The sequence below is a fragment of the Phocoena phocoena genome, chromosome 11 (genome assembly GCF_963924675.1).
Source record: "Phocoena phocoena chromosome 11, mPhoPho1.1, whole genome shotgun sequence".
Lineage (NCBI taxonomy): Eukaryota > Metazoa > Chordata > Mammalia > Artiodactyla > Phocoenidae > Phocoena > Phocoena phocoena.
In genome coordinates this window covers 3584877-3609602 of record NC_089229.1, presented here as the reverse complement: position 1 = coordinate 3609602, position 24726 = coordinate 3584877, and the positions used below count along the sequence as shown (strand labels likewise).

Genomic DNA, 24726 nt, shown 5'->3' with positions numbered 1-24726 from the left:
GGTGGCGTGTTCTCCTCTAGGGACCTTCTGCCCAGAAAGATCTAAGGTTAGGCTCCAAAGGTTGAGGTCTAAAAGTTTTTGCTGAGATTTGTATCTATTTTTAGGTGCCATTTTAATACCATTCAGGAAAATGGTCGTGGACCCTCAGCCCGTGAAACACACGGGAGTGAGAGCAAAGGACTCAGAACACAGGAGGCCCGTCCTACTTCTGTGGAAACTACGGGACAAACTGAAATGTGATAGCGGAAGTTCTGCAAGGAAAAGAATAAGACAACGCGTCTCCACACTTTCACTTAAAGAATTATGTAACGCTTTGCACGATGCTGTGTTTGTGGAACGCGGCAGGTCCTTAAACTTATCTCAGCAGGGTGGGCTGCTGCGGGTATGGCTGCTTGTTAGGGCAGAGAGCGAGAAGCGCCGCCCAGGGCTCATTTCCAGACGCCCTTTCCCGGCTCGAGGCACCCGGACTCCTCAGATCTAGAGGGGGGCTCTCGACAGACCATCTGCTTCTCAGAATTTCAGTCTGAGATAAGAGAAGTGTAACCGTTTACTTCCACCCCCCTGAGAAAGGGGAGCCATGCACCGTGGTCCAGGGGGAACACATGCAGTCACATCCTTCTGGAATCCTTTGCCACACAGAAGACCACACTGCATCCACGTCAACGTCACCTCTTGACTACAGCAACTGGTAAACATCAAGGACCTCAGGCCCCGCGGCTGTTAAATGCATTACATGAAAAAAATCGAAGAAATAGCAATTTTTTACATCACAAATAGCAAATTAAGACCTGGGTCAGGTATTTTTCATTTAAAATGTGTTTGCTAGTTTGGGTGGGATGTGAAAAGCTTCCATGGTTTTCCCCGCTGAAGGTAATACACCAGCCTCCTCCTCTCTTGCCCTTCTCCCCCCGCTGTCACCCTCAGCATCTAAAATTCATTAAGTGATGAATGCCAGCCGGAGCGCAGACAAGCTCCCCAGGTGAGCCCTGGCTCCCCCGACAAGGGGTGGGGGCCGCTGAGTCTCCAGGCCCTGAACACAAGTGAGTGGCTCATCTTTTCAAGGTCAAATCATTCACTCTGGGCAAATGTCTTCTCTTTTTAAAGGCACAGGCGGTCTGGTCCTTTTTTCAGGCCTAAAAAAAAAAATGTACCTCACACGAGATGGATACCACTCAGTGCAGTTTTCGGTAAAATTACAGTATTCGGGTTCGAGTATCACTATTTTTTTCTACACTGTATGGTAAAAAAAGAACTATGTTAATAGCTCTATCTTAAATACTGTGATTTGAGGGTTTTTTAAAAAAATCCTAATGTAAATATTTTACTCACAATCATGCATCTAAGAGCAAACATTGGGATTCTTCTGCAATCAGTGTTAACTGACGTCTACTCTCACTAGCCTGGCTCTCGGACTTGTTGGAAACACACAGGAAGCTGAAATACCACAACTGAAATACAATCGCACGCACGCACACACACACATCGGAGCTCTCCTTCTCTCCTGAGCCATGTGGAATTCATTTCCCTGTAAACCTGTCCCCTTCCTCACGCTTCACGTGCAGGAAGCACGAATGAGTCTGTTCTATCATTTCTACCAGCAAGGCTGCCTCTGACCCAGGTCAGAAGTCACCGATTTCACACAGGAGGACCCCGCTGGAGACCACGAACTATTCCTGTGTAGTAAGTAGCTGTCTGTTCTTCAGGGAATTACTACCTGTGGGTTGTTACCAAAGAGCTTTGCAATTTGAAAGATGCTGACGGCAGTGATTGGCAACGGCTGGGTCTCTGCCAGCCTCCAGAGCCCAACCCGGAGTATAAAGCAGAAGCCACGGAGCCCGTGAGTCTCCCACACGATGTTTTCCATACCTTGGCAGATTTCTTCCTGATGCGGATCTGCACCGCCCCCGGGACCCACAGGGCCGTCACATCCAAACCCAGGGGGAGCCTTTGCCAGACACACGGCAGAGTGGTGCAGGTTCCCAAAGCCAGGACTGAGCGTGATTCCTTGGTGTGTGTTTATCGTTACTGTTCTTGGGTGCCTTATACTCTCAAAGTATTTAGGGGCTGACAGACCCTTTGTATTTTATACTAAACAGGAGCAATTCCAAAGCAGATCTTTTCTGAGCAGGCTCTGACGCCCTCTCTCCAGCTCAGACCCTCTGGGTGTGATTGGTGGGGAATCCAGGGCCGCAGGAAGCCGGGGTGTGCAGAGGAGAGCAGATGGAATCTTCTTAGTCACTTTACTGGCAGTGGTTCCAGGCAATTAGAAAATGGCTATAAAATAACTTTAATTGTTTTTTAATTTTGGGTCTTACTCATTTTCCCTTTAGGAGATTGAACTGATCGTATATATCGATTTCTATCCTGAATTTACGGGAACTTACATGTTTGGAATGTCCTACTGTAAGACTGATGAATGTAAAGAGTTAATTTCAGGGTACAGTTTTGCCTTAATGGTTTTAAAAAATAAACTATTTTTAAAAATTACCTGGCGAGTTTTCAGTGATGCTATGAGATGAACTGTTTTGTTTGGTCTGAAGAAAACCAATCCCCAGCTGTAGGGTCTGCCCTTAACCCGGAACAGTCCCCCAGCCCCATAGCTGACGTGGTCTCTACCTGTAGAGTCCAGTGACAGAGCGGACCTGGGACAATGTGGCCCCAGAAGACAAAACCCAGCACAAACGTCGGTCAGTAAAACCTTTATTCATACTCTCATCAAACACGTTTCTAACACCCTCCAGGCAGTGTGCGCTGGTCCTGCGGAAACTACAGAATCGGACAGAGCAGTTCCTGTCCTCTAGGAACTGGCAGGCACATGGAGAGCCCACAATCAGTGTCTCACCAATCGCTAAGGTGGGCGCCGTGAGGGCGGGGGTGCTGCGGTCTTCGGAGCACCGGGGTCTGGGGTCTGCCTTTTGGGCGCCCTCTCTGCGTGGCTCCTGGCCCTGTTGCTGCTGCGGGCGGACCCCAGCTCCCTCTGGCTGCAGACACGGCTCCCGATGGCCCAGAAACAAGGTCGGTGACAGCGGCTCCCAGCTTGGCCCCATCTCTGAGCCAGGCCACAGAAGCCCGCTGGCCAGAAGCCCCATGCAGTGCACTGCTGCGGACCTGGTACCCGACTGGACTCATGTTCGAGAACCAAGCTGGCTGGCAGGCCTCTTGGATGGGACTTTCCTTTTCTCCAAGTCTTGCTGAATTTCCTGAGGGAAAGCATCAATGTTCTCCCGGACACAGGGGAGGCAAAATCTCTTGGAGTAGAATAAACTGCATTCCTGAAAGAAGAGGGGGACGGAGGAGCCTCAGTGCCATGGGATGCACACTGCAGCATCCCCCAGAGCCTCCAAGAATCTCTCTTCCTCAAACCCCAATGAGACCCTCTAACTGACCCCAGCTTGCCTGTCCCCTACCCCTCTGTTGGCTGCAGGGACCCACCCATAATGCAGCAGACCAGCTGCGTGACTGTGAGGGCTCCCAGGACCACCAAGGCCAGGAAAGGCTGCTGCTCACACTGTCCCTGGGAAAGGCTCACGTGTCACCTCTCTCACAGTCACTCACGTGAGGTCCCAGCCACAGGGAGAGAGGGAAAGCGGCCCCAGCTGCACGTGGCTTACCCACCGGGCCCACGCACACCAGCCTGCCACATGAGCCGCATCTGGAGCCGAGGATCAGGAATCTGTCCTTGTCGGGGGTGAAGGGGTCCCTCATGACGTAGCTCTCCTCCAGGAGGCTGCGGGGCAGGAAGTGGTGCCAGTGGGCAGAATGGCCCAAACCCCTGCTGACGAAAGGCAGCCAGCTGCATGGACCTCCCCGGGGCCTGGTCATCGCGGGGAGGGGTGGCCCCCAGTGCCACCAAGTAGTAGCAGAGAGGCAAGCAGTGGCGCCCGGCTGGGATGAAATGAGACCTGCTCCGGGCTCCGTGTCGACCGCAGGGAAAGAACCACTCCTCCTCGGCCCAAAGAAGGGCTGCTACAACTCAGCCCCCAGACCCCAGCCTGACTCAGCAGGGTGGCAGGCGGGCACAAGGCCTCCATGTGAGCTCTCCAAGCCCTCCCCTCACCCCCGGGATGACACCCGCTCCCAAACTGCCTGCTTCCACACAGGGAGAACAGGACGCTTTACGCTGGCTAAGGTTCTGGCCTCACAGCGCACATCAGAAAGGAGACAGACAGGATAGGATCCGAGGCAACACCCCAGGTTCCTCAGGGCCGGAGGAAAGCAGCCTGGCCCCCGCCGGTCCCACGTAATGTACTGGTCAGACCCCCACAAGGTGGCCTCTGATGGAGGACACGTTGAAGGTCAAGAATCAAGCCCTGGGACCCACTGGCTCTACCGTGGGCCATCCGTGGGCGGGTGCTCAGGAAGCTGGTCCTCAGGGCTCACTCCCACCAGTACAAGAGCCGCAAGGCGGGCAGCTTCCCGCTGAGAAGGTGTCGTCGTAGGAACCAGCGGGACCAGTGACAAGGCCCAGCCCCAGACGCGATGGCCTCTGCGGCTCCCTGCGTTCCCAGCTGCTGAGCTGTTTCAGCCTGAGCCACAGTGCTTCCACCCCGCAGCCGGAGCAGGTGCTGGACTCTGGGCTGAGCAGGGACGCAGGGACTGGGAGGTTCTAGGAGAGCCGGATGGCGTCGAACCCTGCCCTGTGCCTTCTTGGGTCACACCTGAAGTGCCCAGAGCCTGGGCCGGGTGGCCCCAGACACAACACCCAAGCCCTGTGTCAGACTTAGGCCAGCCAGCTCTGGGCGGGCTCCCTGGGGTGCTGGGACCCTGGTACTCACACGACAGACTGGGCGCCGGGGGGCTGCTGCCCCACGTAGCTATACGGAGCAGTTAAGGCACAGAGCTGGCACTCAAACACACCCAAGGGGCGGCGCTCCGCCTCACACTCCATCTGCAAGGTCAAAAGACAGGGCGTGTCGCCTACAGGACAAGAGCTCCCCACATCTCAAAGCTCCCCACTGCCTGCTTCTTACCCACAGGTGAGAAGGGCAGCGTACAGACAAGGCACCTCAAGTCCAGAGTAAGTGATGAGACCTGCTCAAGGTCACACGTTCTTTTCAAGCGCACTTGAGCTATTCACCAAGATAGACTATATTCTGGGCCATAAAATGGGCCTCAAACTTTAAAAGCCTGAAATCATAGAGTACATTCTCCAACCCCATAATAATTAAAATCAGTAACAAAAAGATACATGGAAAATCTCCAAATATTTGGAAATTAAATGATATACTTCCAAATAAACTATAATTCAAAGAAGAAATCACAAGAGAAATTAGAAAATATTTTGAACTAAATGAAAACTAAAATACAAAATATCAAAATACATAGAATGCAGCTTAAGCAGTGTTTACAGGGACATTCACTGTTTTAAATGCTTAAATTGGAAAAGAGGGTTTAAAGTAAGTCATCTAACTCTCCACCTTAAGAAGCTAGAAAAATGCAAATTAAACTCAACATAAACAGAAAGAAGAAAATAATAAATAACACAAATCAAAGAAATAGAAAATGGGCAAACAATAGGAAAAAAAATCAATAAAACCAAAGCTGGTCATCTCAAAATGTCAATAAAGTTGACAACCTCTAATTAGACTGATCAAGAAAAACAGGAAGAAGATACAAATTACCACAATGAGGAATGAAACAGGGGACATCACTAAGACTACAGACATTAAAAGGATAATAAAGGAATGCAGTGACCTTTTTTACCAAATAAATCTGACAGTTTAGCTGAAATGGACATATCTCTTGAAAAAACACCATTTATCAGAACTGACTCAAAACAGAAAACCTGAATAGCCCTTTATCTATTAAGAAAACTGAATTCATAATTTAAAATTTTCCTTTAAAATGAAATAGTACAAAAACAAACAAAAAGAACAACAACAAAAAGAAACAGAACACCAGCAAAACTTCATGCCCAGATGTCTTTAGCAGCAAATTGTCAAGCATTTAAGGAAGAAGTAATACCAACCTACAGAAACTGTTGCAGAATACAGAGAAAGGAACACTTCCCAAGTGATTTTGAGGCCTATATTACATGGACACCAAAACTGCCAGTATTACCCTGATACCATTCATCGGACAAGGCTACTACAGGAAAACTACAGAGTAATACCCTTCACAAGCAAATATCTTGAGCAAAATATTAGCAAACTGAATTCAATAATACGTAAGAAGCCTAGGGCGTCACGACAGAGTGGATTCAACCCAGGAAGGCAATGTTGGCTCAACATTCGAAAACCAGTGAATGCCAACTCATGAGAGTAACTGAATAAAGGAAGAAAAACCACACCATCATTTCAATAGATGCATAAAAAAGCATGACAAAATTCAAGGCTCTGGGTGGTGCTTCAGAGCCAAGGGGCTCCCCACCTGACTACAGAATAAATTCCCTTCCTTGGCATTTAAGGCCTCTTTCATTTGGGACTTACCTCCCAATGACTCTGCCGTCCAGCCCCCACCCCTCCATACAGCAGGCTGCAGTTCAAGTGGCTCCATCACTGTCCTTCAGGTGTTCCCTGCACTTTCTCACACACACCCCCCCCCCCCCCCCCCCCCCCCCCGTGCCCCGGCCTTCGCTCCTGCTGTTCCTGCCACCTGGAGGGTTTCCCCCAACGTCTCTACCTGTGGAATTGCCCTCTGGCTGCCCTGAAGATTTTCTGTTCACCTTTGGCTTTCGACAGTTTGACTATACAACTACTTTTTTTTTTTCCTTTTAAACCTATTTATCCTGCTGGTGCTGCTTTAAGCATTTTGATCTGTGGTTTAGTATCTTTCATTACTTTTGGAAAATCCTTAACCATTACCCTTCAAATATTTCTTCTGCCCCATTCTTTCTTGTCTCCCGCTGAGGTTCCATCCGCAAATACGTTAAACTTTGATGTTGTCCCGCGGTTCTTGGACCCTTTGCTCTGGGTTTGTTTTTTTCTACTCTTTTCTCTCTGTGTTTCAGTTTGGGTCATTTCTACTGCCCTGTCATCAAGTTCATTGATTTTCCCTTGGTTATGTCGAATCAGCCGACGTGCACTCGGAAGGCTCCGCGCCGCCGCGCAGTCCGGGCGGGACCGGGGATGAGCCGGGGCGCAGGCTCCGCGGCCCGCCCCCAGCGCCGCGGGAAGCCGCTCGGAACCCCGCAGGCCTCCGCGGAGGCGCCCAGGCCGAGCCGGACGCACGAGACGCACCGGGAGGGACCCGGGCGCGGCCGCACACGTCCCCGTCAAGCCGCCAGGCCGCGCCACTCACCACGCCACTCACCACGCCACTCGTCCCCGTCGCCGCCGCCGCCGCCGCCGCCGCCGCCGCCGCCGCGCCCACGGCGCATGCGCGGTGAGTCGCGGGGCGGGGCCTCGTGGCGGACTTCCGCCTCGTCCTCCGTCTAGCTGCGGCTTCCCGTACCCGATCTCTCGGGATTGGCAGCGGCTGGGCAGCACCTGGCTATCTCACGGCGATGTGGCCTGATGTCCTGGCTGCTCCAAGACTCTCAGCTTCTTTCTGGGTTTCCCACCGGGCTCCACAGAGTCGGTGCCGCCGGTGCGCGGCCCACAGATAACCCGGCCCCAGCCGCATTTCCATCCCCACGTGGTTTCTCTCACCGCGCGCTTTGGACCGAAATGCCCTGGTCTTAGTTCTTATGCTACCCGTCCCCCAACTAGGACGGAAGCCTCCAGGGCCTGGGGCCAGGGCCGCAGGCAGTGATTACTATATGCCCTAAGGCAACAGACAGAATGGGTTCAAAATGAGCCCTGTGGCTTCCTGCGACCTTTAAAAGCTGTGTGCTGCCGGGACTTGTCACTGTACTCCAACAAAGCCTTAAAGTGGCCTAAGTGGCCTGCAATGCCCGTCGTCATCGGGGACCACCATCCTTCAACCTCCAGGTCTTCACCTTGCGGCACCAACCACGTCAGCTACCAAAAGTTGCACTGGACCCCAAGCTCCCCGTCCCGAAGCTCAGACAAGGGCTTCTTCCCTAGACCTGCAGTGGCCGTCCCACCCCACTCCTGGCCCCTCTACTCGTGTGTGTTCGGGGCACCATTCTACGGGGCTAGCGGGTGATTCTGAAGCCAGCAGCCCTGAGGTCTGGGACTTCTTCCTTTGGGGAATCGAGAAATAAGGATTATATAAGGTGTCTTAGTAATGCTGGCAACAAGAATTATTTCTGGACTTGAGCCAGAGCGGCTCTTGCCGTGAGCCTCAAGAATTAGCGAGCCCTTACATTTTGCTACTAGAGCATGTGACCTCAACTGTGCTTACAGCAATGGCACTCTTTGCATCAATTCAAAGATTACATACTGTTGGTTTTTATTTTTGGATCTGCCCAAAGATGGGCCACTTGATAAAGCATTTAAAATTTGACCTAAATCCACTCTGAGATACATGACTGGTTAACCCACGAATGCTGTCAAAGCCATTAGAGAGTTTAGACAAGTTATGAGCTGCACTGGAAGAGTTAACGTGAAATAATATTCAAAGAGCAAATCATGGACTTTGTCAGAAAATAAAGTTAATTTTGATTTGAGCTGTCCACAGTTATTAATATAAGAAAAAACTTACCAAAAAATCCAAAAGGATGGAAACTATCTAATAAAGCTTTAGAAAAAAATGGTTTCCCAAAAGAAACTGCATGTGACATAAGCACTAAATCAAGGGAATGAAAAGACAAGCCACAGAATGAGAGAAAGTATTTGCCAAAGGTATATACGACAAAGGACTGTTATCCAAAACGTACAAAGAACTATTAAAACTCAACAGTAATAATACAAACCCAATTAAAGAATGGGCCAAAGACCTTAACAGACACCTCACCAAACAAGATACACAGATGACAAACAAGCATATGAAAAGATGTGCCACATCCTATGTCATCAGGGAAATGCAAGTTAAAACAGCAATGAGATACCACTGCACACCTATTAGAATGGCCGAAATCCAGAACACTGACACCAGCAAATGCTGGCGAGGATGTAGAGCAGCAGGAACTCTCATTCATGGCTGGTGGGGATGCAAAATGGTGCAGCCACTTTGAAAGACAGTTTGGAAGTTTCTTACCAAAACAAACATACTCTTACCATGTGATCCGGCAATCATGCTCCTTGATATTTACCCAAAGGAGTCGAAAGATTATGTCCATATAAAAACCTGCACACATGGTTATTACACCTTTATTCATACTCATAATTGCCAAAACTTGGAAGCAACCAACATGTCTTTCAGTAGGTCAATGGATAAATAAACTGTGGTCCATCCAGACAATGGAATATTACTCAGCACTAAAAAGAAATGAGCTATCAAGCCATGAAAAGACATGGAGGGAACGTAAGTGCACGTGACTTAAGTGAAAGAATCCAATGTGAAAAGGCTACATAGTGTATGATTCCAGCTCTATGACAGTCTGGAAAAGGCAGAATATTGGAGATACTGAAATGATCAGGGGTTGGGGGGAGGGACGATGAAAAGGTTGAGGACACAGGATTTTTAAGGCAGTGAAAGTACTCTATATGATGGTATAATGGTGGATATGTCATTATACATTTATTCAAACCCATAGAATGTGTAACACTGAGTGAACCCTAATGTAAACTATGGACTTTGAGTGATTATGGTGTGCCAGTGTGGGTTCATCAGTTATAACAGATCTTCCACTCTGGCAGGGGATGGTGACAATGGGGAGGCTATGCTTGTGTGTGGGCAGAGGTATATGGGAAATCTCTGCAACTTCCTGTCAATTTTGATGTAAACATAAACTGCTCTAAAAAATAAAGTGCATTTTTTTTAAAAACCCACTAAAATGACATTCAAATACAACGTAGGGAAGTTAGAACTAGGAAACAGTAACATCTACTGGAGTCTGAAGAAGAGTCGTGCACAAATAATCCCAATACTAATTTCCATAGAGACTGTTTTCTGACCATTGTGGATCATCATAGTCTCTATCCGACAGAGATTTAGACAAAGTGAGCAACCCACTGCAGTTTTCAGTTTTCTTTATAAAATCCCAGTGCTTAAAAAGGTGAAAGGTGAAAAACTTAAAAAGTACTGGGTGGGGCTTCCCTGGTGGCGCAGTTGTTGAGAGTCCGCCTGCCGATGCAGGGGACACGGGTTCGTGCCCCGGTCCGCGAAGATCCCACATGCCGCGGAGCGGCTGGGCCCGTGAGCCATGGCCGCTGAGTCTGCGCGTCCGGAGCCTGTGCTCCGCAACGGGAGAGGCCCGCGTACCGCAAAAAAACCAAAAACAAAAACTGGATGGATCTACATGTGTTATAACAAATGATGATAACAATGAATTCATGATGACATTTATATGATGAAACGAAAGGAGAATATAATGATGTGTAATATAATATGATCTTTTTATATGCACCCTCCTTACAGTGTTTAAACATGATATCAATACTCCTGGTTCAATTCTAAATCTAAAACTTTCAGAAATTTGTTGACAGTTCCAGTTGCTACTCCCTCAGCAGAGTGAAGTTTCTCCCAGCTGAAATCATTAAAAACTATCTGCAGGGCTTCGCTGGTGGCGCAGTGGTTGAGAGTCCGCCTGCCGATGCAGGGGACACGGGTTCGTGCCCCGGTCCGGGAAGATCCCACATGCCGCGGAGCGGCTGGGCCCGTAAGCCATGGCCGCTGAGCCTGCGCGTCCGGAGCCTGTGCTCCGCAACGGGAGAGGCCACAACGGTGAGAGGCCCGCGTACCGCAAAAAAAAAAAAAAAAAAACAAAAAACTATCTGCAAACTCTTAAGACTCAGGAAAGTTTGTCTAACTTGGCACTATTGTGAATACAACACAGTTACGTGAAAATCTTTGTTAGCAACACGATGATTTTCCTGAAATGAATTCAAGAAAAATAAACTTTATGGAATACACACACAATAATTTATGGATTATGTATGTTTTTTTACTCATCCAAAGATCAGTGGCCCACCAACAGAACACCCAGAGGTACACAATAGTAATTCAGTTATCTTTGGTATTTTGCCCATTTTCATCTATGTAAAAACCATAGCATTACGAATCATTTTTAATTTTGCCCTTATGAAAGTGTGGGTGTCAAGATAGGCGGCTATTACATATTTTATGTAATGGTTTGTAAACTTGTTTTATAACCTTTAAACTTGTTTTAAACCTTGTCATCCTGCCTGGACCCCACGACGTTAGGGGTGGCCTTGCCAGGGAATATAGCTACCTAGATGTTGTGGCAGGACTTATAAGACCTTGTATAAATGTTGCCTTAAACGATTAAGCTTTTTAAAAATCATGACACTAAACAAGTATTATATTCAAGTGAAGCCTGAGAAAGGAAATTTGAAAATTGAAAAATAAGGAATTGAATGCAGATTAGAATCTAAAGCAAAGCGTTGCTAACAGCAATGAAAGGAGGGGGCAACTCTGGAGGATTAATTCCTTACATACCTCATTTCACTGTTAAGTCCAATCTTATTCATCCGTTTCTCCATTTCTGCCAGTAAAATTAACGTCCAAAGGCTGGCACTTTTATTTTAGTGCTAATGAAATTCCAGAAGCAGGCCTTAGTTTTTTAAGTAAACTCTTAAAAGCGTAACATACATTCAGAAAAGTAGATACTTCCTAAGTGTGCGGCAAGACGAATTCTCACAAAGTAAGTACAGCAGTGTAACCAGCACCCGGATGAAGTCTTCCACGACAAGAGACACTGGAGGTTTCTTCTGGTTCAAGGGAAAGGTTGGCCCTCTGTGGAGTGGTGGAGGGAGGATGCATGGACAGACCTGAATTTATTGCAATGGACAAAATGCCTTTAACGGTGTATAGCTTTGAAGTAAATATTTAAGAGTATAATATACATACAGAAGCAGGCCTTACAAATGCAAGTCTTCATAATTGGTAAAAGGGTTTGAGGTAGATGAAGGACATGGAGCTTCAGATGGAGCCATCTCTATGCATCTAAAACTTGTTCTACTACTCTGAGTTAATAAGGGGCTACATGGAGAACAAATCCAAGAACATTTATGTGGTTTTCCTGTGCATTACAGACTTGGGAGGGTATTCATAACTGTTTCCAACTTGTTCTGGAATATGCCTACCCTATCCCTGGAAACTGATGGGAACAAAGGCGTCTTAAAAGACTCCTTTAGAAATTGTTGCCATGTCCTGTGAAAATGACCTTCTAAATTTTGATTGTCTCGTTACTTTGTTTTCCTGATGTTAACCTCTAACAATAAAACAGCCAGTTTTGTTTTCACCAGCGGTTATTTTTACCAGCAAAATGGGTTTATTTGGGAGCAGCAAAGAATTGCAGTTTGGGACGCGTAAGTCTGGTAAAGCAAAGGAGAGGGAACTTTTTTTATGAAGAAAGGGAAGTTGGGCGGGGCTTTTATAAACAAACTGTCCATTGGAGGAAACTGGGAGTAGGAAATCTAGTGTGAGTTGTGACAGTCTCTTATTGGCTGGGCTGTTGTCAGGTGAGGAGAAAACCTTCCTTCCTCCTGCTGCCTAGTAAAGTAGCATAGCTTCCTGCCGGAGAGGAATGGTACCTCTCTTCCCGTTGGGATCTGTGTTGGCCTGAGTGGTACGTGCATGACAGCCCCCACTTCTGGCCTCCCGACTCCATTTTAGTGAGGTGTCCCTTTGTTAATTTTCCCACTTACAATGTTATAATTGGCACCTCTAATATTTCTAAACTATGTAAATACTTGTCATTGCTCTATCATTAGAAGGCCCCTGGCACACCCCGCTCTCCCAGTATGCGTGGAAACAGCCCTGTGACTCTGCTAGACTTCTCGCTGTAGCCACAAGGTGACAGTCTTGTCTCCTTTGAGGGGCCTGCAGCTGCTGTCCCTGGTCATCACTCAGCCCACGCCACCCCCCACCCCCGCCTTGTTCCTGGACGGTCCACCTGGACCCTGCCTTTATGACCCTGTCACTCACAGCTCCCAATCATGAGATGCTATGCGGGCCTGGGGGCTTTCTTCCAGGGAGGCGAGGCCAATTAGTGTAACCCTCGGCCTCCCACAGCACCAGAGGGGTAGAGACTTCAGCTGATCCTAAATTTGGGAAGAATGTCTGGGTGTACCCAGCCACAGAGTACCCGAGTCTGCCTTGTCTGCCTCGGTCTTCGAAGCCTCTAGGGCGAGGCCTGCCCCATGTCGCCTGCACATCACCTGGGGCTTACACTCCCCCGTTCCGCATTCCATGGGTGACTGCACCTGACCAGACCCCAGGAAAAAGTAAACATTTGGCCCCCATGCTTACGCCTTCCCAACCTGTTCAAAAGTCAGGTGGTAATGAGAGGTGCTAACCATGAACGTGCACTTCACTTGGAACCGGTGGCCAGATCCCAGCCACACCTGAGACGTCCCACCAGGGCAGTTAGAAAACCCAGAACTGACCTTCTGACCCTAACCGTGTGGGTGGTCTCGGGTGAGTCACAAAACCTCTTCATTATCTCAGCTGGCAGAGAAGGCCACCCCCCAACCCAGGTTCTCAGGCCTCCCCTGGGGAGGAAACGATGGAACGCACGCACACGTGCGTGTGTGCGTGCCCGTACCTGCCAAGGTGCAGGGTGCCGTGACCATTCCCCGTGTAGCACAGGACTACGGGGGCGCCAAGTGAGTAACGAACACCTGGGACAGAGCAGCTGCCCACCTGCCTGTTGTCCCCCTTTGCTGGCCCTCGACTTTGAGGGCAGGAGCCATCGGTGTACACATCCCCTCACAGGAATCACTGCAGGTCTCACAGAAGAAATCTCACATTTAATTCGGATCAAGCTTAAAGTGGCATCTACATAAATGAGCATGTTTCGGAGTGAAAATCCAACAGCTGCTAGCCTATTTTTCTTAAACAATGTTTTCTAAACAATCCACCAGGCCATCAATAACCCAAAGCCCAAATCCTGGATGTATATATTGCTATACACATTATATAGAATATTTACTATCTTTCAGTGTGAACCCACACCCACACACACCTTCTTGCTGTTTAATAAAAGTCACGTCTCATGGCCAGAAAACGTTATTACACTTCACATCTTTCACTTGCAGTGGCCTTAAGTAGATGGGAAGCTTCAGACCTCTGACCCCCAGGTCCACACCCCTGCATTCCCAGGCACGAGGGCAACTCCTGAGACTCATCACAAGGCCCTGGCCCAGCTGCAGTGTGAGCGGCGGAGTTGGGAGGGTGGGGGAGGCCCTGCAGCCCTGTGTGCAAAGGGAAGAGCCAGCAGGGCTGAGGCACTGAAGCGCAAGTGCTGGCCTCCCAGCCCCGGGGAGGAGGGGCAGGATTTTCCTGCTGCTTCCGGCAAGGTGGGGTGAGGTTGAGGGGGCCTTTGAGCTCCCTACCCCAAATCTGGGTCTGTAACCTTCTAAACTGCAGCAGGTACCAAAGACACCAGCTTCCCAGCCACAGGGAAATCAACCCAGGACTCGCAGGCTGTCCTCCTCCTCTCTCTGTAGAGGCTGCACTGCATTCTGGCCCTCCAGTTCCGACGGGGAGGCCAAGACTGCGGACACTTCCAGACGTAGGGGGTGTGCATTGTGAAGGACACGGGTAGAAAGCACAAGTGAGCCACTAAACGTTCCTTAATCCCAGAAAGTGAGCGTTTGAGAGAAGCCGGCCTGTGGACCTTGAAACCGTCATGGATCACACAACGAGATACACCGTTTTCTTCCCATTGATGTTTCTGGTCTTCAGCCCCAGGTACCGGCTGTCGTTCTTCTCTGGCTGCCCGTACACCATGTTGACAAAGAACTTGGGTTGGTCTTCTGCCTTGGATTTGAAGGACAGAAAGCCAAATGCAGTTCTTAGTCTGTGACACAGGTAGGTCATTGCTTCCGCTTCTTCTGAGGGCTCCTCATACACGGGCTGCTTCATTTCCCCGTAGGCAGACAAAATCACCGCCCGAAGCAAGTTGATCCATATGCACATCATCACCAGCAGAAAAGATGAGAGAAACAGGACCCCGAGAACCCGGTTACTGGAAAATTCCGTGTTCTGAAGAGCTGAAACGCAGTAGGAGAATACTGTCTGCGTGGCGTGAATCATATCACTGTAGTTCCATTCGTGCTGCCCGAATACCAGGTAACCGAAAGTCATGTAGACGAAGAAGTACACGGACACCACTAGTGCCATGTGGCAGATGCCGGGAAGGGCAGTCTGGATGGCCCTCTGTGCGAGACGCACATGGTAGAAGAACCTGGAATACCTGAGGGTCTTCAGGTTTGTCAGAAACAACAGGAAACCCAAAATCACCCTCATGGCGTGATCTACTTGAGACACTGCATGAAAGGGAATGAAATCCTCAGAGTTCGACAGGTAAAACCGAATTATACCGACAGCCAAGAAGTGTTTCCTGAAAAAGAGCACGATCAACACGGTAAAGATGCATTTTAAAGCAAAGTTGAGCAAATTATATACGCTTTTCACGTAGGCGGACCTTTCTTGTGTGATGATGTAGACCTCCTCGACAACGTAGGCAAAAAAAAAAATGAGGATGGCCACGTACAAGTAGATTTCTGCGGAAGTTTTTCTGTTGAGATCGGCAAGCGAGAAGGAGTGCGCAGACAGGCTAGCGTTCACGACTCCTACCCGAGAGACCTCAAAGATGACTGAGACGCTGCAGAAGAGGGCGGTGTCTGGATTAAAAGTTGTTAGTTCCAAGATCACAGCCCATGTCTTCTCATCCAGCCAACGGCTTCCCTGGAGTTCGCTGAGCCTCAGTGTGGAATTAAACTGCTGCTCTTCCGGAAAAAAATAGAACGCGTACCCTCCTGACCCGTAGGTATGCAACAGCCCATAGGAATGGTACACCCATCTCTTTTCTCGAGGCTTGTAAGTAAATCCTTTCGTAGTCTTGTCTATAGCCCGCTTACTAACTCTATTCCACAACCCGGAGTAGCTTTTTGTGTCCTCTGGGTCAGTGCCGTATTCGGGGTGACAGTGAATCTCTCTTTTGAGGCTGTCCTGCGTGAAGCGTTTGGCAGGCAGACAGGTTTTCTCTCCAGGTCGCGCCCTCACCTGCCGCATCAGGGGCAGGCCGAGGATTTTAGAGGAGCTTTCAGGGAGAAAGGTGGGACGCAGGTCGTTGTGGAGCAGAGGCAACAGCACGCTGTTCAGCCACCGATAGATGTCTTCCGGCTTGGTCACCGACGCCAGATCCACAGAGAACTGGTCCCGAATAAACCGATTATAGTAAAAGCCGTCGGTGTGGTGTAGGAGGGTGACCAGGCTCAACAGGAGGGCCAGAAACACGAAGTGAGTGAGGATGTAGCTCAGGAACAGGAAAGCTCTTCTCTTGATCCTCTTCTTTCTCTTGAATATCGTGATATCGTCTTCAGTGGGGGGCTGGTACATCCTCGAGCTTCGGAGCTGGACGATGTGCTGCCGGCGCCTGCGCATTTCCTCTGGGTTCTGCGTGATGTTCTGCAGCTCGATCTCACTGTAGCGACAGCTGCCGACCCACAGAAGGTTTTTACAATACTTGGGCTTACTTGTTCTGTAGCCTGACACGACTATAATTTTAGATGGTTGCACCAGAAAAACTGACTGCAGGAAGCAACAAAATGATGCAAACAGCCATTCTATTGACTTTTTGTAGCCGTAAGTCAGTCCGTAAAATACAATAAAGAATGAGGATATGGTACAAGTGACAAAAACCAAGAGCCATGCGACATAAACGCAACACCGCGGCAGAACAATCCTGGTCTTCTCTTTGAGGGGTGTAGCATCGGGCTGGCGAGGGTGCTCTCCAGGAGAAACACTTCGATTGTCTTCAACGTTTGGGTTATTGGCGTTTTTATTTTTTCTTTGGGCGCGGGAGACCTTGCTTTCTGCTCGCTTGGGCTGGGGCCGTCTTTTAGAGGTGGTCTTGACAGAAGCCTTGGGAAGTCCAGGACTTCTCCTAGTAGGTGGAAGCTTTTCAGGCTCCCCGGAGCGTTCGTTGCCAGTTTCCTGAGCGTGCCACTTTGCTAATCGTTTTTCCCAGTGTTCACTTGCTGCTGGCGTCCCCGGATGCTTCCGAGGAGCGACCTCCCTTAGGGTCACCGGAGGTCTCCTCTGGGAATAGATGAACAAAGACGTGATCATTAGTTGCACGGGGATGGTAATTAAGACACTTTCCATCCCGATCACCATCGACCTGAGGTACTTCTCCTCTTGTGACTCCGCTTCTTTTTCTTTATTCAGATTAAAGAACATAATATTACACAGAAGGGAGGACAGCAACATGGCCAAGCAACAGGACAGTCTCTGGAGCCTACTGAACGGGGTGGCGATGACACCAGAAAAAACAGAGAACCACATGTGGCTTCTCCCCAGCCTATAACTTAAATCCGTAAGGAAAAAATCCATTCTCTTGAGAGACTTATCTGGGGGGGTTACTTGAAAGGTTCTGTCCAAAGAGGTGTCAATAGAAAGCCACTCCCGGCACATGAACAGCCAGATGTGTCTGGTGAACAGATTCTCCACTTTGATTCTACTTAAATACCAACTAGGGGAACTGCCCTCGTTGTTGTGCCACACGCGGATGGAATGGATGTCCCCCAAGTCATTTTTCGTCGTTAGGAGGAAAGTGCTGATGCTTCCTCGGTAGAGGGTTGTAAACTGTGGATGGCTTAAACAGTGCACGTCGCTGCTACTCTCTGTTCCCTGCAGTTGGACAAAGACATTGGCCCTGGTCCCAGACCCACAACGGCTTCCTGTAAAAATGGTGACTAGGTAACATACCTTATCATAAGGATCGTTATCAGGGAGAACTACCACACGCTCCCTAAGACACTTGTCCATTTCATCTCTGTGCAAGGCCCAGAACCCTAGGACTATGTACAAGAGCATAATGAAAAGTACAGTGAAGAGGGTCACGGGGTTTTGGGTCACGTTCCTGATGACCTCTAATCGTAGATCCACGGGGTTAGGGACCACGATCACCTTGGCCGCCAAATAGTGGGTACGCAGGTGAAGGTTGGCTAGTTTCATTGCGTCCAGCTGCCGCCTGGCCCGCCCTGGGTTCTTGCAGATACAATGCACTTTCCGCCAGGTGGTCTTCTCTCCGACAATGCAGGTGTCTTCTCTCCAATCGCTCTGGATCCCATACATGTCCAAGCATTGAGTGCTGAAAACAGAAATTCTCACTAACTTGTCATTGGGCTCTAGGACAAAATGAGGTGCCTGCAGAACCACAGCGACGGTAGGCTCAGAGGAGCTGGTTCGCTGAGCTATGACCCGCAACAGGGATGGGGGAAGGCAAACCACACGGGCCTCTGTCACTGTACAGTCAGGGTCAAACAGGTCACTGTCTTGGGCAACTGGGGGGATGCGATGGGGCACGAGGTAGGTGGCGATCAAAGCGGTGGGTGTGATCTGATGGCCAGCATACACCAACACCGTGAACAACACGGCCACTTCCGTCACAATGTGGATCAACACCTCCTTCCCTGCTCTGCTGTCCACGTTAAAGCTAAATGCCCCCGTCGTCTTTCTCAATGACTCATTCGCTTTAGGAGACTCCTTGCTGGGGCCCACCGTGAGATTAAAAGTCCCAAAGCTCAAGTTTTTTCTGACGAGGTACACTTCCACTACATCAGGTGTGATCTCAATCACGTCACCGGTGGCCTCGGTTCCTGTCATTCGGAATCCAACCACCTCGGTCAAAATGTTTTCCCCATAATTTAGCCAAGGGAAAGGGTCATCTGCAAACTCACAAAACATTGTAGAGATTGGAGCGTTGGCAGGCAGACTAGGAACGCTGCTCACGTTTAGGGTTGGATAAAAACAATTTCGACAGTGTTTCTCAGTGCTGAAAAACTTGGTAACATTCCACTTTTCCGTTTTCTTGACATACATGTTAAAGTTGGACGTCCTCATTGCAGTGGTCTTATCCTCTGGCACTTTTACAGCCAGTACTGTCTCTGCTAGAGATTCAACGACATGGAAAGGCTCTTCGACCACTTCCTGACGAACCATCAGTTTCAGGATATTAGACAAACTTGTTAATATCCCAGTGCTCACAGTTTCTATTTGCTCAGAAGAAATGTGCTTATCTCTCCGGTGACACTCTTGGAGGGCTTGGCTTGCTTGCCAAGTCCTCACCGTGGCCAGTTTCTGAGCAAGCGAGGAGAACTCAGAGGTTTTCTGCGTTAATTTAGTAACAGTCATGACCACCTGGCTAATTTCCACCACAGTGTTTACAGGAAGAATGAAAGACTGATTGAAAAGGTGTTCTCGGAGTCTAATTTGGTCAGCTTGCAGATGTGAGTCGGTTTTCATGCTATTCAAGACAGAAGCTACAATATACATTAAATAACCTGCAGGTAAAAAATCCTGCTGTTGAAGCAAAGTAGACAGTGATGAATCTGGTCCCACAGTGGAATTGAATAACTCCTGCAGCACAGTCCTTGATGAGTTTATGTCAGTGGGAGCCTGTACAGTGGCGTACAAAGTCACCTGAGAAAAAGCTCCCAGAGAGGTATTATATGCCTGAGCGTGTATTTTCAAGGCGTAATGATTGGCTAACACACCAACAGGGAGAAAGGAAGGGGGCGCTGTGCAATCCTTCCCCCAATAGAGGATGGACCCAAAGTTATTCTCTTTTAAAGAACTGATTTCACCAAAACCACGCACATCAGGAACTATTATTTTATATGTAAGAACGATGTTCTTATCCTTGAAACTACAACAATGGACAACAAATTTAGTAATGAATGCAATTCCTTCAGCTGGATCAATTTTGCATTCTGTGGTTTCAGGGACGTGGTGAATAACGAAGGGATGCCTTAAGACCAAGCTCGATCCACCCCAGGTTGTTAGATTTAGAGAAATCCAAAACTTATCTTCAACGAAACGCCGAAAGGCGAAAGCTTTTACAGACAAATATGCACCATTCCGCCCTGTTGTTGTTTGCCCCGTCCAATCAAATGGCATCTTATCACCTGAAGACGACAGAATGGACCATCGATAGACATCACGGCCTGCTTTACAACGTGGGCATTCTAGAGACAAAGAAAATCTCTCAGATATAATCAAAACTGTATCACAATTTTCAATACATGAAATGCTTGCTACAGGTGCCGGTCCTTGGAGCACATGCACCACCCTATCAGAAAACGCTGTTCTGTCGTTCTTCTGGATCACCAGTCGGAAAAAATACACACGGCCGCCGTGAAGTGTTTCCGGCGAAAGTGTGAGTATAGGACCAGAGGCCCATGTCCACCTGAGATCTACCTGTTCTGGGAGACAGACTTCCTTGCTCCTCACTGTAATTTCATGTCCATCGTAGTTTCTTGGGTCTGTGGTACAGTACCAAAAAAATTGAAGTCCCTCTAAAGGGTTTTCTGCATCTGGATCAGAGGACATATTTCCATTCAGAGTCAGCCCATCTGTGAAATTAACTGTGATGTTGGTATCCCCAGGAATAACCGCCTGCAGGGGACTTTTAACAATGATGATATAGATGGAATCTGAGTCTTTCTTCAGAGGTATCTTTGGATCATGTGTGACGATGTACACGGAGAAATTAAGCAGATACACCCCCCACGATAAAGAATGCGTGGAGATACGTATACTTGATGGAGTGTTCTCTGACTTGAAAGGTGGATTTTGCAAAGGTTTAGTCCAGTCCGGCTTGTCAGATACAGAGGCCACGGAATAGAGTTTCCAATACTGACCAAAGAACCTCTGGATTGGGCAGTGGACCTTAACCGTGGCATTGATGGTGACTTCCATCTTCCGGGTCAGCTGCAGGGGAGAATCGTCATTCCTTTCGATCCTCACCAGATCCAACACACAGACCCCCGAGCGTGATATCTGACAGGACACCGAGGACTCCATGGCTTGGGAGCTGTTCGGGTTGACAGCCTCTAAGACGACAGGCGTGGGACCGTCCGTGGGACACTTGGTTCTGGCCACTAAGCCCGCGTAGGAGCGTGGGCCGCGGGGCAGAGCCGAAAGGGGCGACACCGCCGAGCGGGGCGACACGCGGGCGGCTGCAGCGGCGGCCGTGGGGACCGTGGGCCCGAGCAGCCCGAGGCGGAAGGTCCACTCCAGACGCCCGAGGGAGCGCGGCAAGCGGGCGAGCCAGCGCAGGGAGAGCCGGCCGCCGGGCGCCGACAGCTGCAGGTCCACGCGGGCGGGCGCGGCGGCGGCGGCGGCGGCGGCGGCGGCGCGGCGGGCGCGCAGCAGGACGTGCGCGCGGAGGCAGCGCGGCGCCGGGCCTGTGAGCCGCCCGGTCCGCAGACAGAGGTCGCGGCCGCCGCTCAGGATGACGCCGCCGCCCGGGGCCGCGCGGGGCCGTAGGCTGAGGCGGGCATGGCCGACGCCAACGCCGACGCCGCGCACCCCGAGGCCCCGGGCGCCCCTGACCGAGCGCAGCACGGCCGCCCGGGTCCGCGCCGGGACGCGGACCCGGGCCTCGGGCGGGGCGCGGCGGGCCGAGGCGGGCTCCCGGCCGAGGAGGTCGCCGGACGGCGAGCCGGGCACCCTGGGGACGGTGGCGCTGGCCCCGCGAGGAGCCGGGGTCGGCGGGCGGCGGCCAGGGCCACCGCTCAGGCTCAGGCCCAGGCCCAGGCCCAGGAGGAGGAGCACGGGTCCCGGCCGCATGGGAGCGGGAAGTGGGAGGCGCTGCGGAGGCCGCGGACCAACGGCCACGGGGGCGCGGGCCGCGGGGTCACGGGGCGCGGGCGTGGGGGTAGGGGCTGCGGGCGGCTGGCCCGTGCCCACACCTGGGTAGGCCTCGGGTCAGGGTTGTTAGTGGGGATCCTGTGGCGCAGTCTGCTGGCCCTCCAAGGAGACCCCTAGCAGGAGCCCGCCCCCCGCCCCCATCCGGGAAAACTCATTACAAAGCGGTGGAAAGCGAGAGCCTTCGTCAGTGGGCTCCCTGAGTGGAGGGAGGGGGGACTGCTCACTGGGTTTCTTACTTAGTTTTCCTTTTTAAAAAAAAATTATTATTGGAGTATAGTTGCTTTACAGTGTTTTGTTATTTTCTGCTGTACAGTTATACACATATTGAAGCAGTTATACACATATCCACTTGAAGCAGTTATACACATATCCACTCTTTTTTAGATTCTTTTCCCATGTAGGTCATTACAGAGTACTGACTAGAGTTCCCTGTGCTGTACAGCAGGTCTTTATTAGTTATCTATTTTATATATAGCAGTGTGTGTATGTCTTTCTACTTTCTTAGGGTGAAACCCTGTGTCATTGATTTTAGATCTTCTTTTCTAATAGAAGCATTTACTGCTGTCAGTTTCCCGCCAAACACTGCATCCAACATACTTACCATATTTTTATTATCATTCAATTATAAATATTTTTAATTTCCCCTGTTTTGGTTTGACCTGTGAATGTCCAGATATTTGGAGTTTCTGTGAAAATATTCACAGTTACTGATTTCTAATTTAATTTTGTTATGGTCAGAGAATACAATCTATGACTTTTAATCCTTTGAATGTATTGGGACTTGTTTGAAAGCCCATCGTGTGGTCTGAATGTATGTTACATGAAACTTTAAAAGAATGTGAAAAGAAAAAGAAAAAAAGAATGTGTATTCTGTTGTTGGGTGGAGTGTTCTGTAGATGGCAGGTAGGTCAAGAGGGGTGGTAGTGTTGCTTAGATCTATGTCTTTTCTGCATTTTTGTCTAGTTGTTCTATCAATTGCTGAGAGAAGACGTTAATCTCTCCTACTATAACTGTGGAATTGTCTATTTCATTCTTTAATTCTGTCAGTTTTTGCCTCCGGTATTTTGGGACTCTGTTTATTAGGTAGACACACATTTGTGGTTATATCTTCCTGATGAATTGCCCCTAGTATCATTATGAGATGTCTTTATCTCTGGTGATAATCTTTGTTTTGAAGTTTCCTTTACCTGGTATTAAAATAGCCACATTATATGTCAATTATATCTCAATAAAACTGGGGGGGGGATGAAGTAAAATAAAATAGCCACACTAGCCCTCTTACGCTTACTGTCTATGGACATATGTTTTTTCATTCATTTACTTTCAACTTATTTATGTCTTTATGTTTAAAGTGGTCTTTTATAGGCAACATTTAATAGAGTTTTACTCTTTTATCCACTCAGTCAGTCTCTCCCTTTTAATTGAGTACTTAGACCATCAACATTTAATGTAATTACTGTCACCATTTCATGTAATTATTGATATGGTTGGATTTAGGTCTATCACCTAATTATTTGTTTTCTTATTATCCCTGATTATCCCTTATTATCTCTGATTTTTTTTCCCTTTCATTCCCCGTTAATTCACTTAGCATTAGTCATTTCACACATGTTTCTCAAGCACCTACTACATACCAGACATTTTTCTAGGCATCAGCCCTAGGCCCAGTTCTCAAGGAGCTTCCATTATAATGGGGGGTGAGAGACAATCAAAAATAACCCAGGCATGATATAACATGTATAATTTTGAGTGTGATAAGTGATAAGAAGAAAAATAAGGCAGGTTAAGAGATAAGAAATGAGGATGAGATAGGGGAGTCAAGGAAGGCCTCTTGGAGGAGGCACCATCTGAGCCAGCAGATCAGCAAGAAATGAGGGAGCAAGGCTCACAAAGAGCTAGGGAGCAGGATAGCTAGCACAGAGAACTGTACGTTCAAATGTGTGGAGGCAGGAACGAGAGAGAAGGTTAGTAGTGGGGCTGGAGTGAGCAGAGAGGAGAGAAAGTGGTAGAAGATGCCGTTGGAGAGGTGGCTGATGACCAGAGCAAGCTTAGCCTCAGAGCCCACGATCATACATTTGAATTTTATCTCAAGTGGGTTGGGAAGTCTTTGGAGGGTTTTGAGCAGGGAAGGGCCCTGATCTGATTTCCAGTTGGGAAGCATCCTTCTGTTGTGAGGGAGATAGACTGTAGGTGGGCAGGAATGCAAGGAGACAGGCCAATTAAGCGGGGTCCAGGGAAATCAAAGGGACAGGCCTGACGGCTGGAAGAACATTCGGTTTGCAAGTGAGCTGGTCCTGACTCAGTTTAGGGTTAATGATGGTGGAGGTGGTGAGCAGTGGGGAATTCAGAAAAGATGCACTTGTTAATGGACTGGCTGTCAGAGGACTGACTACATGATTTTCAGCGCCCTGTGAAAAATGAAAATGTGGGGACGTTGTTCAAAAACTGTTAAAGATTCAAGATGGCAACAGCTGAGCTTTCCACCAAGCACGGGGCCCTTCTAAGTGTGAGGCCCTGTACGACTGTCCAGGTTGCACACCCATGGCCACACCCAGGGCTTGCCTACCACAGCCCCTGATCCCACTGGTGGCTCAAAGCTGCTGCCACCAGCCAACACCAGCTTCCAGGCCCAGGCCCTGCAGGGGCACAGGTCTAGGGGCCTCCAGAAGGCCCTGCTACTTGCAGGTGTGAGGGGAAGGGGAGGGAAAATGTCACCTCACATTTTTTTGGTCTCAAAGACACTCTCCCTGTCTTACCTCTAGGTTCTGCATGACATTTTTTTTTCTTAAATTCCATATATATGTGTTAGCATACGGTATTTGTCTTTCTCTTTCTGACTTACTTCACTCTGTATGACAGACTCTAGGTCTATCCACCTCATTACATACAGCTCAATTTCGTTTCTTTTTATAGCTGAGTAATATTCCATTGTATATATGTGCCACATCTTCTTTATCCATTCATCCGATGATGGGCACGCAGGAATAAAGACACAGACCTACCGGAGAACGGACTTGAGGATATGGGGAGGGGGAAGGGTGAGCTGTGACAAAGCGAGAGAGAGGCATGGACATATATACACTACCAAAC

The 24726-nt window shown here is 49.1% G+C and overlaps 2 protein-coding genes across 2 annotated transcripts; both read right to left on the bottom strand.

Annotated features, from left to right (window-relative positions):
- Window positions 1–3125: 3125 nt before the first annotated feature.
- CDPF1 (cysteine rich DPF motif domain containing 1) lies at window positions 3126–4888 on the bottom strand. The gene is made up of 3 exons (XM_065888274.1): window positions 4776–4888; window positions 3616–3727; window positions 3126–3272 (listed from the first exon to the last, which is right to left on the bottom strand). Exons 1-3 carry the CDS (start codon window positions 4886–4888, stop codon window positions 3126–3128), a joined length of 372 nt encoding a protein of 123 aa, XP_065744346.1.
- Window positions 4889–14607: 9719 nt separating this feature from the next.
- On the bottom strand, window positions 14608–21555 carry PKDREJ (polycystin family receptor for egg jelly). The gene has a single exon (XM_065887278.1). The coding sequence runs from the start codon at window positions 21553–21555 to the stop codon at window positions 14608–14610; it is 6948 nt and encodes a 2315-aa protein (XP_065743350.1).
- Window positions 21556–24726: the final 3171 nt, after the last annotated feature.

Bases quoted from the DNA above. Each gene is read 5' to 3' on its own strand.
- CDPF1 (XM_065888274.1), bottom strand. From the start codon at position 4,888: ATGGAGTGTGAGGCGGAGCGCCGCCCCTTGGGTGTGTTTGAGTGCCAG. The intron at 3,728-4,775 runs GTGAGTACCAGG...CCTGCCCCGCAG, and splicing joins CCCGGCGCCCAGTCTGTCGT to CCTCCTGGAGGAGAGCTACG. The intron at 3,273-3,615 runs GTGGGTAAGCCA...CTCTTCTTTCAG, and splicing joins GGCTGGTGTGCGTGGGCCCG to GAATGCAGTTTATTCTACTC.
- PKDREJ (XM_065887278.1), bottom strand. From the start codon at position 21,555: ATGCGGCCGGGACCCGTGCTCCTCCTCCTGGGCCTGGGCCTGGGCCTG.